At 42.1% G+C, this 16,148-nt stretch overlaps 1 protein-coding gene across 4 annotated transcripts in view; it reads left to right on the forward strand.

Annotated features, from left to right (window-relative positions):
• mpped2a (metallophosphoesterase domain containing 2a) overlaps positions 1 to 16,148 on the forward strand; it is a 109,684-nt gene that overhangs the window by 32,513 nt on the left and 61,023 nt on the right. For all 4 annotated transcript variants that reach the window (XM_074624802.1, XM_074624791.1, XM_074624813.1 and 1 more), the window contains one exon: positions 2,060 to 2,241. In XM_074624802.1, coding sequence (XP_074480903.1) covers positions 2,060 to 2,241 — 182 coding nt within the window. The remainder of the gene's footprint in view (positions 1 to 2,059; positions 2,242 to 16,148) is intronic.

Genomic DNA, 16,148 nt, shown 5'->3' on the forward strand with positions numbered 1-16,148 from the left:
GGTGTGCTGTTTTAGCAAAACCGTTGCTCTCCACACACTACAAGAACCAAAATGTTAAATTTAACATAACAAGTCGTTATGTGTGGGCTCTCTCACATTTTCAATATCTGATAAGATTTGAAAAATCTTTCATTGTGGGCCAGCCTATACAGTGGCTACACATTACAGACGGTGACCAGATTGTCCACTGTTGTTCCACCGTTAACACGACCTTGCAGATGACTGTTCAACTCAAAAACAGATCAACAACATATTCCAGGTTGTTTGTGAACCTTTTCCATATCTAATATTCTACTCAACATGCCACAGAAATGGGAAAACAGGAAAATTGCTTCCTAAATGAGACTCCACAAATGTTGCTTCCCCCCCAATAAGATTTTCTTTTGTGCCGAAGTGCCCATTTTCTCCATCTCTGTTAATGACGTCTTCTCCGGTCTGAAACCTTTTGATTTCATCTGCTTCTGCGGCTGTTTTCATGCTCCATGTTTGTGCACACATGCGAGTTAACTCTGTGTGTGTGTGTGTGCTTGTCAGGTTGGAGATTGCAGCGTTGATTATGTGTCTGATGTTTTCGACAGAGTGACATCCCTTCTAATGAAATAATGGTCTAGTGGCAGAGTGCTGGAGGATTGCACATTGTAGACTTCAATTACAGACAAGATGATTTTTTCCCCCTCTTTCCTTTCAGTCAGAAGAAAGTACAGGTTTTTCTTCCTTTTTAACAGACGTGCTTACATCGAACAAAAAGGCTGAATAAAAGGCTTTTTTTTCTCCAGCCAGACTTGGGTCTAAGTGTTTTTTTCTTTAGATAATGGATAGAAAGCACATGGCATGCCTTAATTCACTGTCTCTTTAGCCAATCTGATGCCACAAAACAGCCATTGCCCTCCTTGTGTGCACAAATCAACCCGAGCGTCGGTTGTTTTCCAGCCAAAACCACACATTTTTCACTGTTATAATGTCTCCTCTTTTCTTTGAGATGCATTTTGCTCCGCTGCGTGCATTATTCTGTGGACCGTGTAATTTATTTTGCACAACAAATGATCTTTTTAAGGTTCCAGTTTTCAGCTGTGCCCCTTCTGCTATCTGGTATGAAATTAGCATACATCTCCTAAAAATATGCTTCTGGATCGTGCACACCTTTTTTTTTTTCTTCTTTTTTTTTTATAGAGCATAACAAAATGAAGCACTGATAGTTAATTCAACATAGAGCTGCAACGATTAGTCAACTAAGCGATGGACAGAAAAATAATCGCCAACTTTTTTGCTAATTGTTTAAGTAATTTGTCATGCAAAAATGGCCGAAAAATGCTGTTTTCAGCCTCTCAAATACGGAAATGTCCTGCTTTTCTGTTTTATATCATTTTTAAACTGAATATCTTTGGGTTTGGGACTGACAAAACAAGACATTTAAAGACATCACCTTGAACTTTGAGACACTGGGATGGACATTTATGACTATTTTCTGACATTTTTCAGACCAAACAGTTAATCAATTAATATAGAACATAATTGGCAGATGAATTGATAATTAATATAATCGTTAGTTGCAGCCCTAATTCAGCACAATAAAAGAGATGCAAGTCATTGATTATTTTGGTATGTGGAAGAAGCTGTTGTTAAATACTGTACAAAGAATGAACAATAGCACATGTGTTTCTGAGGAGGGAGCCCTGGAAAGGAAAGAAGAGGGGCGACCCACACCATCAACACACACACACAATCTGAATAAGGGCTGGACCACAAACTGAATTGAGAAAACAGAGTTACTGACATTATAAATCTCGACCCAGCGATGCATAATTTACTGTTTTATTACAGTTTTCTTTTCAGTGTGTGTTTTGTAACCTTTATTGAAAGCAACGTGGGGGGAGAGAGGGGGAGACGCCATGCAACAAAGAACGAACATTTCTAATAAATCAAAATAAATCTATCCGAATTGAAAAGCCACCACTGATGAATTACTTTGGTAACTGTATCATTATGGAGGTTAATAATGTGACATTTTATTATTACATATTCTTTAGGGCTCACTGTCTCTCTGTGTCTGTCTTTTCAGGGTGGACCCCATTCCTTATGACACTCCCAAGCCATCAGGACACACCAGGTTTGTGTGTGTGTCCGACACACACTCGCGTACAGACGGCATCCAGATGCCCTACGGCGACGTGCTGCTGCACATGGGTGACTTCACCGAGCTGGGCCTGCCCTCCGAGGTTAAGAAGTTCAACGACTGGCTAGGTATTAAGCCGCTTAAGACACACATTCATCCGCACTCTGCCGGATGCACGCATGTTTTTCACACTCACACAAAGCTGACATGCACAAGCTGTCTCGTGAGCAGGGGCACGAGACATGTTGCACGCATAACCAGTAACTGGACCACACAATGACTCCCGCCCCCTCCCCTGTTGACCCACAACTGCTGTGCTAAAGTGTCCAGTTTAACCCTTCTGACCTAACACCCTGACTCAGTAAACCTTTGACCTCTCCCTCTGGCCCCATGCTGTGGGTGGTAGCACTGGGCTGTGTTTGTGTGTGTGGTTTCTGTCCCAGAAGCAAGTGTTTCATCTTTAGACCCTCCAGACGAGAGCTGAAGCATTTTTGTCCCTCTAATGTAGTCATGTTTCACACACATACTGACTGACATTCCCTCTCACTGAGTGCATAAATCAATAAGTGCCACCCGCCACACACGTTTTAAGACATTTGGATTCTTTTGTCTATGCGTCACTCATTTGTATTTGCCTTTTGATCAGCAGAGACAAAACACCCTCCTGAAATTTAACAGTAGGAGCCCAATGCCTAAAAGACTGAATGCAAAGCAAATATTAGAGGCATTGCAATTGAATATAAAGAAAATGGAAAGACGCAAGTGGACAAATTCTCCCTGGGAGACATGTATTGAGGTAAAGAAATGTGTTTAGATCATAGACTGTATATAAGAAGTGGACGTAGTCACCGTGACGTCACCCATTGGTTTGTGGACTGCCGTTTTGAAGCCTTGAGTTTGGCGTTTTGGTCATTGCCATCTTGGTTTCTTGGAACCAGGATTGACCATATTTGGGCGAGAGGGTGGAGCTGGGGAAGAGCGAGGCCCAGTGGGGCCAGGTACTGTTAGCAGCTAAATTTAGCACTAGCTAGCTAGCTTGGTAAGGAAGGTGCATCCGTAATTCACGTTAATTGTGATATTAATTGCGATGCTAATTTTGCTCTTTGTAATGTACTTGTCAATAAAAGTGACCAGCCGAATCCTTACAGCGCATTTCCACCAGATCCGGTGACGGAGGAGGGTGTCTCAACGCTTTCCATTCATTTCCTATGGAAAGCAGGAGAAGCAGTCGCCAAGTGCATGGTGGGAGTGTTGCGGCGAGTTGGAGGGGGTCTGTATTTGCATAAAGTTGAAAATTCTCAACTTTATGAAAATGAGCACGTACAGCGTGACGCGTCCGGCTCCCGAAACTTGAACCAAGCCGTCAAACTAGGCGATCTAGTTCTAAATTGAAGTGAGATTCAACAGGGGCATCCCTTATTGCGAAGAAGTAGATTTTAGTGGATTGTTTAAACGGAATAACAGAAAGTTTACGAGCAGGCCGCCACGTTGTTTCCCGTTTGAAATGGCAATCAGAAAACCAGGGACCAATCATGTTCATTCAACGATGACGGGTACTTCACCGCTTGAACGGCCAGTTGAATGGAGCAGCGCGTCCCCGCCGGATCTGGTGGACATGAACCGTGTCTTTTATTACAACTGAACAACGCTGTGGTAGCGACCTGTCAATCACAAGGTAGCTGCTTTATGGTCTATCTGACTAAATGGGACCATCATTTACTAAATGAACATCATGCTGTAGTGAAGAAGACTTGAAACTAGTGATTGAGACCATAAACTCATGTTTATAATGTTTTGAGGTAATAAATCAAGTGAGAAGTAGACTCATTATCTCATAGACTTCTATACAACCAGAGGAGTCGCCCCCTGCTGGCTGGTAGGGAGAATGCAGGTTTAGGGCACTTTGTTCATGAACATAGGGAGATGAGAGTAAAATAAAAGACACTGGAGGAAATTACCAGAAGAACTGGAGTACCTTGCGAGTCAGAAGCTGAACTGTCATGCAAACACACACTCAAACAGACCAAATTGGTGTGCATGATGCTAGCTAGTTACAACTAATGTCTCTGATTGGCTGTTAGGGGCGATCAAACAAGGAAAGGAAATCCAATGGTCGAGGAGAACATTGACTTTGTGTTCTATGTGGACACACCTCCACTTTTCTCTCAATAGTCTGGCCTATGCACAACAAAAGTGGAAAAGAGATGCAACAAGAAACATAAGTGGTTTGATGTTGACGAAGCACAGTGATCACGTGTGTCCGGGTCATATCGATCACTATAGGCGGATGATTATTATAACCGAATCTTTGTTGTGCATCATTTATCTTGCAGATTACCATCTAATTGACATTTGTACATGTATTACATGAACACAAATTAATGAAACGGACCGCTTCGCTATTTACTGGCTCGTTGCCAATTCTTCTGCCTTTTCCCTCACCGACGGTGAGACATTGCCGTTTTTCGCCGGCTCTGCAGCGCAAGCTTGCATGCAGAACGGCGCCTCTTCGCCGGGGCTCCTCGTTCTCTCACACGGTAGCGGTGTGGAGGGACACGGCGCCGGTCTGCATGAGCTGCATGAGCTGCCACGCTTTGGTTGATCACTGTAACCGTGATCACTGTCAGCGGTTTCCACTGTACAAATTTTTTGTAAAAATGTTTCTTATTTAACCATGAAGTTACTGATGTATTTTTTATTGTTTCAGAGTGAGAAACTTTTACCTTAAAAAAAGTAAACCCCTTAGCTTAAAGTGCCACTGCTCTCAAAATCTATGTTTAGAGTATCAGACACTCGCCCCCTGTAGAGTTGAAAGGTAGCTGTCAAAGTTTGGCCTCTCCAAAGACGACAGCCAGGCTGGATTCACAGCAGTTCCAGTGGATACCAACACTGACCCAGTTTTCACCGCAAAAAAAGAGAGAAATCCAGGCGTCTGTAGAGGATTCTCAAACCACTCCTGCAGCATAATCCCCTTCTCTACTGTCCGTCAGTATGCTAAGCATGTTCTACCAGTCATATCTTCAACAGAATTCACCTGAAACATGAACAATCCTCATGCACAGTCTTGTCAAACTTGCCGCCTCCTGCTCTTCCACTTCTTCACCGTGGGTAAACTTGAGGATACTTTTGAAAACGCCATTCATATGACAACCAGGGTTCCATTCACATCAGTGTATTAGGAGTTTTTGTTGTACAGTCCACACTGGGAAATGGATCAATTTCTTCTTCTTCCTTAAGCTTTGTTTATACCCACGTGAGACACCACCATATTCATGGACATACTTTATCACCTTCATACAATCCCAGTAAAGAAAGGAGTCAAGTATTCAAAATGTCAGCTATTATAATGAAACGAAGGTTGAAAGGTTTAATATCCTGTAAACAATTTGATTTGGCTGGCAAAATATTTACTCAAATGTAGATTTCTAAGATCTCCTGCTTTTAAAGCATTTATAAATGAATTGGACATCTTTCTAATTCATTATTTTATTTCTTAATTAAACTTATTTTATTTTATCTTATTGTGGCGGTCATGTCTGAAAAGCCCAGTGTGCGCAGCAGGTGCCTCCAGAGGGGCACGGCCAAGCGCTGCAACAACCAGCGGAGCCTTAGCATAATACGCACAATACGTGATGATGTCATAAGATTTGGATATTAGCTACAAGGGGCGTAACGGTACACAGAAGTCACCGTTCAGTTCATACCTTGGTTCAGGAGTCACGGTTCGGTTCATACCTTGGTTCAGGAGTCACGGTTTGGTTCATACCTTGGTTCAGGAGTCACGGTTCGGTTCATACCTTGGTTTAGGAGTCACGGCTCAGTGCATACCTTGGTTCAGGGGTCACGGTTAGGTTCAGACCTTGGTTTAGGAGTCACGATTCGGTTCATACCTTGGTTCAGGAGTCACGGTTCGGTTCATATCTTGGTTCAGGAGTCACGGTTCGGTTCATACCTTGGTTTAGGAGTCACGGTTCGGTGCATACCTTGGTTCAGGGGTCAGAGTTAGGTTCAGACCTTGGTTTAGGAGTCACGGTTCGGTTAATACCTTGGTTCAGGAGTCACGGTTAGGTTCATACCTTGGTTTAGGAGTCACAGTATGGTTCATACCTTGGTTCAGGAGTCATGGTCAGGTTCATACCTTGGTTCAGGAGTCACGGTTCGGTTCATACCTTGGTTTAGGAGTCACGGTTCGGTTCATACCTTGGTTTAGGAGTCACGGTTCGGTTCATACCTTGGTTTAGGAGTCACGGTTCGGTTCATGCATTGGTTCAGGAGTCACGGTCAGGTTCATACCTTGGTTCAGGAGTCATGGTCAGGTTTATACCTTGGTTTAGGAGTCACGGTTCGGTTCATACCTTGGTTTAGGAGTCATGGTTTGGTTCATACATTGGTTCAGGAGTCACGGTTCGGTGCTGCGGGGAAAAAACAAATGCACTACGGTCTGTTCAAAATGATAATGAAAATAAACGGGTCCTTATGCAAGTGTCAAAGACGGACACAATCCTTTTGCTGGGGACTGAGGTAGCATTTGTCCCACTGGAACATTTCAAACATTTCTGTATTACACTTTACGAACACTGAACAAACACTTTTCCAAAAGGCAACAGGTCACAACAGACTATAAAACTGAAAAGCTTCTCTTATGCTAAACGTGTGCATTACGAGGAGTGTTGCAATTAGTTCCACCTTGGCTATATTTCTAGGTATTTATTATCCAGGGGATCAGCACATCTGGTTGATGCTGTCAAATGTGCGTTGGCATGTTCGCTGTGTTTCCATTCACATCTCCTACAACGGTGGAGCGACGCCGACACACCGTCCTCGTCTTATACACAACTCTCTCTCCGTTGCTGTTGTAGCTGACAGGGAACCTGCAGGTCATCTGATCTCGCCATAGTGTGACTGACGCACACGGCGATCAGATTGTTGTGCTAACCTCTGCACATGTTGCTAACGGTGTGTAGCTAAAATCCTCTTCAATCCTCTTTACATAGTTTTAAACATACTGTCAACCTTTAAAGCTGAAGTGTAGGGGTGTAATGATTCATCTCCTACATCGATGTATCGATTTATATTCCTACGATACAACTACATCGATAGGTACTCGGCAAGTTGTCCTTCACGGGAGACGTATATGGATATAAAATCGATTTGAAACTCAAAAATTTATTGTATCGATACTAAGGATTTGCACCTCGTATTTAAGGACGACAAGCATTATTTGAAAGTGTTTTTAAGCACTTGTATTAGTAAAGAAATGTTAAACGTAACTCCGGTTCTCCAGACATGCGCCAGCTCTGCCCTCTGCAGCGCGAGCGCTCATCCATGGCGTGCACGCGGACGAACGGAGCTCTGGACTCCTCCTCTCTCAGCCGGCAGCGGCTGGAGGGAGATGAGCAGCACTCTGCATGAGACGAGGGCGGCTTCACCCACAGGCACTTTCCCCGTGCGCTGTCGGTTTTTCATTCAGATAAAATGACTTTCCTTTTCCCGCCATGATATCTACTGTATGTGAACGAAGCATCAGCCTCACATATCCAGCCGGAAGGTAGACGGTCCGCGAGGCGAATTATCACGATGGGAGTAAAGTAAAAAACAAAACAGAAATTCAACTAACGTCAGTCTGACATAGCTTTAAAATGTTTTTACAGATGTTTTCATGTGTGAGAAGACCCCAAATGAACACTGTAGGTGGACTACTTGATTACTAGAAGCAGATTATTTAAACAGCGTTTGTATAGGAATGATTCTGTCCCAAGCTGTTTGATCACTATCAGCTGTTTGATCACTATCAGTTGTTTGATCACTATCAGCTGTTTGATCACTATCAGCTGTTGATCACTATCAGCTGTTTGATCACTATCAGCTGTTGATCTCTGTATGATTGCTCTACTGTTTATACTGAAAATGAGGACAGAAGCAGCAGGTTAAACCACTGTTCATTTAACTTGAATAGAAGTTGGTTTATTATATTTTTTTGTTAAATATTGCACTGCCTTGTATCTTGAGAACTGAATCAGCAGGTCCTGCAGTTGCACTTTTTATTATTTTCTAATAAAAGCTGTATGTATTTGCCATTAATGGTTGTTTACTTGTTTATATCCATAATTAATTTATCCCTGATTCCCTTACAAGAAAACCTGAGGAATCCTGACCTGCTCTGTCCAGTATCACATATTTATTTCACAGTCACACTGACTGAATTTTTGGCAAAAAAAGTTACTGTATCGATTTCAAATCATTGAATCGTATCGTATCGCTCTAGATGAGCCAAATATCGTCCTGAATCGTATCGGAACCATGGAAATCGTATCGTATGGTATAGTTGTAAAAATTATAGTTACACCCCTACTGAAGTGTCAGTTTTATGAGTTGTGAGTGTGATTTGTAATTGGACAGCCCCAGTAGTGCACCCACTAGGGCTGGACTGAAGTTCCAAGACACTGAACCCCAAATTGCTCCCTGGGCGCTCTACAGCAGCCCCCTGCTCCTAAGGGTGGCATAGATTTTATGTATGTACCTGTATATGATGACTCTAATAATATAAAGATTAAGTTAAGTTTAAGCTCCGTTCATAACGTTGACATTAAAAAACGTAAATCAGCATTCACATGCTGTGCAGCTTCTTCTTTTTTTCTTTTTTTTGCACGTCTATTCGTTGTGTTTAAACCCAGTATTTCTTTCAGTGTCAGGTAAAGATCAGGCTACACTAATGCTATTTGTATTATACTATTTGTAGAATTAGACTCCTGTGGTGGCTGCGTAGTAGTTATGCATGTGTTCGAGTAAGCTTAATAGAAATGATCACAGGTTTGGGTGGGCAGGTGATAAAGCAGTGTTCCCATAAATTATCAATAACTAACAGAAACATTGCGTGAAATGATCCACCTTCTCTTCATCTCTCTCTCTCTCTCTCACTCTCTCACTCTCTCTCTCTCTCAAACACACACAGTGAGCATCCTCAGTACATCCTACATGTATTTATGTTGCAGCGACTGACGAGTTATATTCATTAAAGAGAGTTGATTTAATAAGAAAATACTAAATCATTTAATCAGATGAATCACTTTTGAGGATTTTGTTCTAGGATTATATATTTTTTTTAGGGTGATGACGTCATAAAATATGACGACAGACATTCAAAGCTTCATTCGAAAACCTCAGTCTAAGCTTCGAATGTTAAAAAAAAAAGGCCTTCGGTACAGACCTAGCACCTATTTTACCAGGCTGACTGCAGATTGCTGTGTCCTAATTCCCCTGAAACACACACACACACACACACACACACCACTGTTTTTCTGCTGTGTCACCGCTAATACAGCACCTGGCACCACCAGGAGGGCACCTTGGTCAGCTTTTCTATCAAACTCCTCCATCCATCACCACGGACAGCTACGTCAAGTGTGTGTATATATGTGTGTGTGTGTGTGTGTGTGTGTGTGTGTACTTTGTTAAGCCAGGCTGAAAACAGCGATATGGTCCATAATGGGGAATCGATGCAGGGCAGAGTGGCTAATGGCTCAGTGTATTTGGGCGCACCCTGCCTGGTTTGTGAGCGTGGAGCTGTACACCTGCTCATCAAACTCTCTGGAAGGGAGGGCAGAAAAGTAAAACTAAAGAAGTACAGCCACTTGTTGAAAATGAAAAATATATTCTCAGATAGTTGTAATATTTACAGAAAAAAGTCTATTATGAGAATACAGCTGGAATTTCAGAAGAAAAAGTAACACTAGTCAAACTGTTATGAGATTTAAGTTATACATTTGAGACTGTACATGAGAACAGGGAAATGAAAGAAAAGTCACAACATTATCAGAATCTAGAGGTTAAATGGACTTCATCATTACCTTCACAAATACTGCTCCATCGCGTCTTCAATTACCTGTATTGGTCAAATCCTAACAAGAGATGTAATTCCTCCATCTTCTGTCTGCCATTTTATCATACAAAGTGCCATCTTCAATCTGTCAAAGTTAGTTTTTGTTTCAGATGAAGTTTAGAAGCTTTTAAGTGAGTGAAAACATTTTGATGATGTTTCAGTCGGTATCTTTTGTTTCTGCCGTTTGAAGGACAGACGGCTCTCAGAAAATGTGGCCTATTTATGTTGTGGCTTTTACTGCGCTGCTGTGAGCTTCACATACAGAATGGGCTCCAATAAAGAAAGTGCGCAAGTGCATGTGAAAGGTTCGATATTCCCTCCAAGGCTGGCTTTTGTCCTCGTTGACGGAGGCAGAGAGAGTGTGAGAGAGGAAGAGAACGGAGTCCAAAGACGGCAGCGTGATGAATGTCGAGAAGAGAAATAGCAGTTTTTAGGCACATTAGTTCAATAGATTGATTGACTGATTTCTAGATGAAAGTCCAGGGTTGCAATGCACAGACTGACTGACTGCTCTGACACGCTCAAAACTTAAACATGCAGGGTGTGAGACGAAAACGTGGCGTTACAGGAAAAGCAAAAAGGCTTTTTGCAGTCGTAGCTTGATTCTACTCAAAGTTTTGTCGCCCTCTGGTCTGACTTGAAGTATACTTTGAAAAATAGTTTCCTGTTGATAACAGTCAGTGGATTTCCATGTAAAAGTACAGCATTTGAGTTGTTTGGGCATTAAATATTGTGAGGATATAGAGAATTGGTGGTTATATATCCCACTGTGACTCTGGATCAGGTTAAGTGACAAGAACCAGTTCCAGATTTATAAGAATCAGGGATTTTATTTTTTTAAGAAACAACTGTAGTTTTTGTTTAGCATTTCAAGAAAGCAAAATATGGAGCCTGTTCACCCGTTAAGCATGCAGCGATGTATATTTATAAGGTTTGCAGGTCTGTGGTTAACACAGGCTGAAGGGATTTTAACGTTTTGCTCTACAATATAAAATAGGGCAGTAAACATCCCACTGGTGAATATTGAAGCTTTTGTCTTAAAAAAGGCGGTTGCTAACAAGTGGCTAAATGAGACCACTAAACGTCATCCCGCCGCCCCGTCCTGCTTTACAATCTCGTTGTGTATACTAGCACTCATGTGACCGTGGTGTATTTCGTTTGTAGCCTAACGTTAGCTTTGTACTTCTGGAGATTGCATTCATGTTTCAAAAATCCTAAAAGTGGTGTTCATGTGTGGAGATTATCTTGCTGAACAAAACATGTAAGTATCATAAACATTTGTTTGCTACAGAGTTTATTTTCTGCAATAATCCAAAACCCAATGGAACAATCCCATTGGCTTTTTGTGGAGGGAACCAGTGCGATGCTAACTTCCTGGTTGGCCTACAAAAATACGCCATCCCTGCAGCGCTCTATTGCAGTCAGAGTATTTGGGCTGGATGGGGTTGTTGTTGTTATAGATGTAGAGCTTCTGTAAACTGTGAGGTGTGTTAGTGCTGCTCCACTGCCTCTCCTCCCTCTCGGCCTCCTTCGTCTGCTCCTCTCAGAATGCTCTGAAGGAAGCAGCTGTTTGTTCGGCCATCGACTGCAGCTTGGCCAGCTGAAGTAGATCATTGGAGATCGATGCAGAGGAACGAGCTTCCCCTGACCCAGCCTGTCTGATGGTAGAGCACCGGCTCTGATCTGCTGCTTTGAGCTGCTCCCAGAGGCCTCTGTAGCTGCTCTGTGTATGTGTGTGTGTGTGTGTGCGTGTGTGTCTGTCTGTCCTCAGATGTGTAATGTGTGTTAATACAGGAGTTGATTATATGTGTTAAACAGTGAGAACTAACGAATGAAGGTTTGGTTCTCTTCCTGTGCGTGTGTGGTTTGAGAGCGTATTCTTCTTCATTCAGTCTTCATTAGTTTGATTAAAGAGTAAATCATTTGAAATAAACATTGTGCAAATATCACAATCCAGCTAATCACAAACTACAAACAAATCCCAATTATATACATTCATGTCTTTATTATAGTGGTAACAATTTACACGGTTGTTTTTGTCACTCACGCTGAGGAACTTCCACAGCGACGACTAGGGATGCTCATTTTTAAACATTTTCTTAACCGACCCTCGTTAACCGATTATTAACCGTTAACCGACAATATTTGTGCCTCGCATGCAGCGGTGTACCAGCTGCAGGAGCACAACAGATATTGGTTGACGGGAGTCTCCAGTTCACCATCTGAGAGCGTTAACTTAGCAGCTACGATGCTGCGTGTAGTGTCGCGGACATGCAGCCACTTTCCCAGTAAAAGTCTCCACCACACATTTAGTTTAGTTTAGCAGGTTGTCAGCTGTGTGTCTGCGCAGCGTAACGATATTTTGTCTGGCCGGCATAACTTTAGCGAGTGTCCAACAGTGTATTTGTGCTACGTTAGCAGCTCTAGCATTTCCGGAGGCTTCATGCTCGCCGCCGCCACCACATGTAGTCTGTTTAACTTTAGTGAGTTTCCAACAGACCGTGTGTGTGTGTTGTTGGTGAGTGTGAGGTTGTTGGTGGCGTTCTAGCTGTGAACGTAGGTGTAGCAGTGTGTGTACAGTTTATTTGTCGGTGAATAAAAACTATGAAACTACAACTCCTCCACTCCACTCAAGCGAGCCAGAGAGACCGGAGCTGACTTCCTGTATCCTGCAACTCCGGCTCCGCCTCTTAAGGTGGGCTGTTAAGGTGGACCAGCTGTTCTCCTTAATGTGACGAGCTGCTCCTCTGAGCCGCTCAGCTTTTGAGTTAATTATTAACATTTCTTTTAACCGTTTTAACCGATAGCGTTAATCGGTTAAAATGCTTAATCTCTACTTGTTTAATCTGCACTTGGAATACGTGTTGATTTGGTTCCATCATATTTCTTTAAGCATTCATTTGAGGAGACGAGACAATTTAATTTTCTTAGGTATTCACCTCTTTAATTTAAGGGATGTCATATAGAATCTGTGTTTTTTTTTTAAAGAGTGTATTTTTAGTATTGCAGTGTGAAAAACAATCTAATTGAAATGTTTTTACCTTCTTACATCTTTATACAAATGGAAGTCTTCCTTCTTGAAAACAACCCTCTGCACACGTAGTTCTGCAGAGTTTTATTTTGATTTTGTCTTTCACGCCCATTTGTGGGCGAAGAATAAATAATAAATCTAGGTGGATCACTCCACCAGCCCTCTGTGAGATGTATCACGGTGGCAATAAAAAGCAGTAGAAACTCCCAGTAGAGTAATGGAGATGGAGTTGTTTGATGGTAATTATGTTTTCCCCACCTTTTCCCTGCATGGAGGTGGAGGAGAGGATGAGTGTGTGTGTGTGTGTGTGTGTGTGTGTGATCCAGTTATAGTGCTGGGGGACTGCAAGACGGCGCTCTCATATAAGGTTAGACTGGAATTTATGATCCTCAGACGCGACAACAGCTAATTTAGAGTAGCGGGAATGAAACCCGTAGACCGGGGAACCATGATTCTTTTATTTTCAGGATTATTTCTCTCTCTCTCTCTCTCTCTGTCTGTCTCTCTCTCTCTCTCTCTCTCTGTCTCACACACTCACACTTTAGACAGATGCGGTGGAATTTTGTATCTATCTGCTCTGAGCCAGTGTATCCTGATTGAATTTATATTCTATTCAGTTTCTATTATCTTTATTTCCAATTGTGAACTTGACCGCATGGAGCAGTGCCTTTACATCTTTTCTTTCACTTACTGTCACGAGTCAAAAGCATTTTTATTCAACAAATAAGTTTTATTGGTTTCTTTATTCAATTTGCCCTCTTGGCATGCATCATAACCTTCTGCTATTACTGGCCAGAGCAGCACCGAGTCAGAGGAACACATGGGTAAAAGGGCTATCTAACGAATACTTTCCTGTCAGCCGGACTGCCTGTTGTAGGTGGATGTAGCCCTCTTGCCTGTAAATCTGTGCAATAATCCTGTAATGTATGTGAAGGATTTGACTTTTGTACAGTTTTTGTCAATAGATTTGTGTAGTATATCCGGTAAAATCTGCTTAACGTTTAAATATAGCTACTGAAATGCAGTTGTAAAGGATATATGCAATCTAGACCTATACATTTGAACTTTTCAACGAAATTCAGCTCTGTTTAATCAACCCCAGATGTTCCATCTGCAAATCACTAAAACCAGCTGACTGAGCTGTGCTCATCAGCTGCTCAGACAATAAACAAATTACTAACTAGCAGAATTCATAAAACTGTTACATGAAGTCACTGGCCGTAAAGAGAGACATTTTTTTCAACTCCATTCACCAGAAAAATTGTTGGCATTGTGCGTTTCTGCAAACTACGGATACCACAAATATGTGTCATAAATATGTTTCATATCAGCCTCGTATCCGGCTTGCAGAAACGCACAATGCCGCGTGGTAAATGTTGTGAAATGCTTTGTTAGGTTTAGGCTAGGGATGCTCATTTTGAAAACTTTTCTTAACCGATAACCGACCCTCGTTAACCAATTATTAACCGTTAACCAACAAGATTTGTGCGTCGCGCCAGCTGCAGTGTATGAGCACAACAGACAACTGAGTCTCCAGTTCACAGTCCGGGAGCGTTAACTTAGCAGCTACGATGCTGCGTGTAGTGTCGCGGACATGCAGCCACTTTCACAGTAAAAGTCTCCACCGCACATTTAGTTTAGTTTAGCAGGTTGTCAGCTGTGTGTCTGCCCGGCATAACGATACTCTGTCTGCCTGGATTAACGATAGCGATTGTCCGATAAACTGTGTGTGTATTTGTGCTACGTTAGCAGCTCTAGCATTGCCGGAGGCTTCTTGCTCGCCGACGCCACACACATACAGTCTGTCAGAGCAACGTGACTTTAATGAGTGTCCGTGTGTGTGTGTTGGTGGTGAGTGTGAGGTTGTTGGTGGTGTTCTAGCTGTGATCGTAGGTGTAGCAGTGTGTGTACAGTTTATTTGTCAGTGAATAAATGCTACTAAACTACAACTCCTCCGCTCCACTCAGGCGAGCCGGAGACCGGAGCCGACTTCCTGTATCCTGCAACGCAGGCTCCGCCTCTTAAGGTGGGCTGTTAAGGTGGACCAGCTTTTTCCCTTAAAGTGACGAGCCGCTCCTCTGAGCCGCTCAGCTTTTTAATTAATTATAAATATTTCTTTTAACCCTTCAACCGATAGTGTTAATCAGTTAAAATGCTTAATGTCGCATAACGGTTAAACGGTTAATTTTGAACATCCCTAGTTTAGGCAACAAAACTACTTGGTTCAGGCAAGAAAAAACATCATGGTTTGTGTTATAATAAATAAATAAATGACAACTTCCCTTCGTGGACTTTCTTACGTAACAAGCATGACGACTTTACATAACAACTGTAAAGGGTGATAGTCCTGTTTGTTTGACCATCCACCCTTAGTGGACTTTCTTGCTTGTTATACTCATTATTAATAATAACAGCCGCTCCATATACTACTTCACTTGCTCTGCCAGAATGCGGAAACCTCCACATTTAACGGTTTCCAGAAACGTACAATGCAACTGGGCTGGATCTTTTAAATTGATATATTTCACCTGAATACAATTCATAAAACAGCTACCAAAGTAATGTTGGCTTCCCAGTGCTACACATTTATCCTAAGGAGGTCAGACAGTGGTGCGTTTTAAGTTGATTTTTTTTTGCCCAAGGTCGAGAACCAATTTCCTACTTGTGTTTAGAGACTGAGGAACATCCACATTCATACAGGTTGCCTTTATCTGTTGGAAGTGATGATTTCTGAATATGATCAAGCCAACATCAGAGCTTTCAAATTTGCGTTCAGTTCATAAATCAAAAACACGACTTGACACCTCTTGACAGCACCACATGACCTTACGTCAGCCAAACAATATGACAATATGTACTTTTTTAATCAGGATGAATTCATTAGCATAGCATGGAGTCATCACTCATGTCAATGCCACGCTTCGTACAGTAAGTGCTGCTGCTGGTTGAAAACAGAAGTTGAACTTCAAATTCTGTCCAAACCCTCCTGCCACAACAGATTAATAAATGAAGGCAATAATTCCCAGTTCCAGCTTCTCGCTTGTGATGATGTTCTGCTTTTCTTGTTATTATTTAATAGTGAACAAAAAATATTTTGGTTGGTTGGACAAAACACTTTAGGTCAT

Source organism: Sebastes fasciatus, chromosome 2 (genome assembly GCF_043250625.1).
Source record: "Sebastes fasciatus isolate fSebFas1 chromosome 2, fSebFas1.pri, whole genome shotgun sequence".
NCBI lineage: Eukaryota > Metazoa > Chordata > Actinopteri > Perciformes > Sebastidae > Sebastes > Sebastes fasciatus.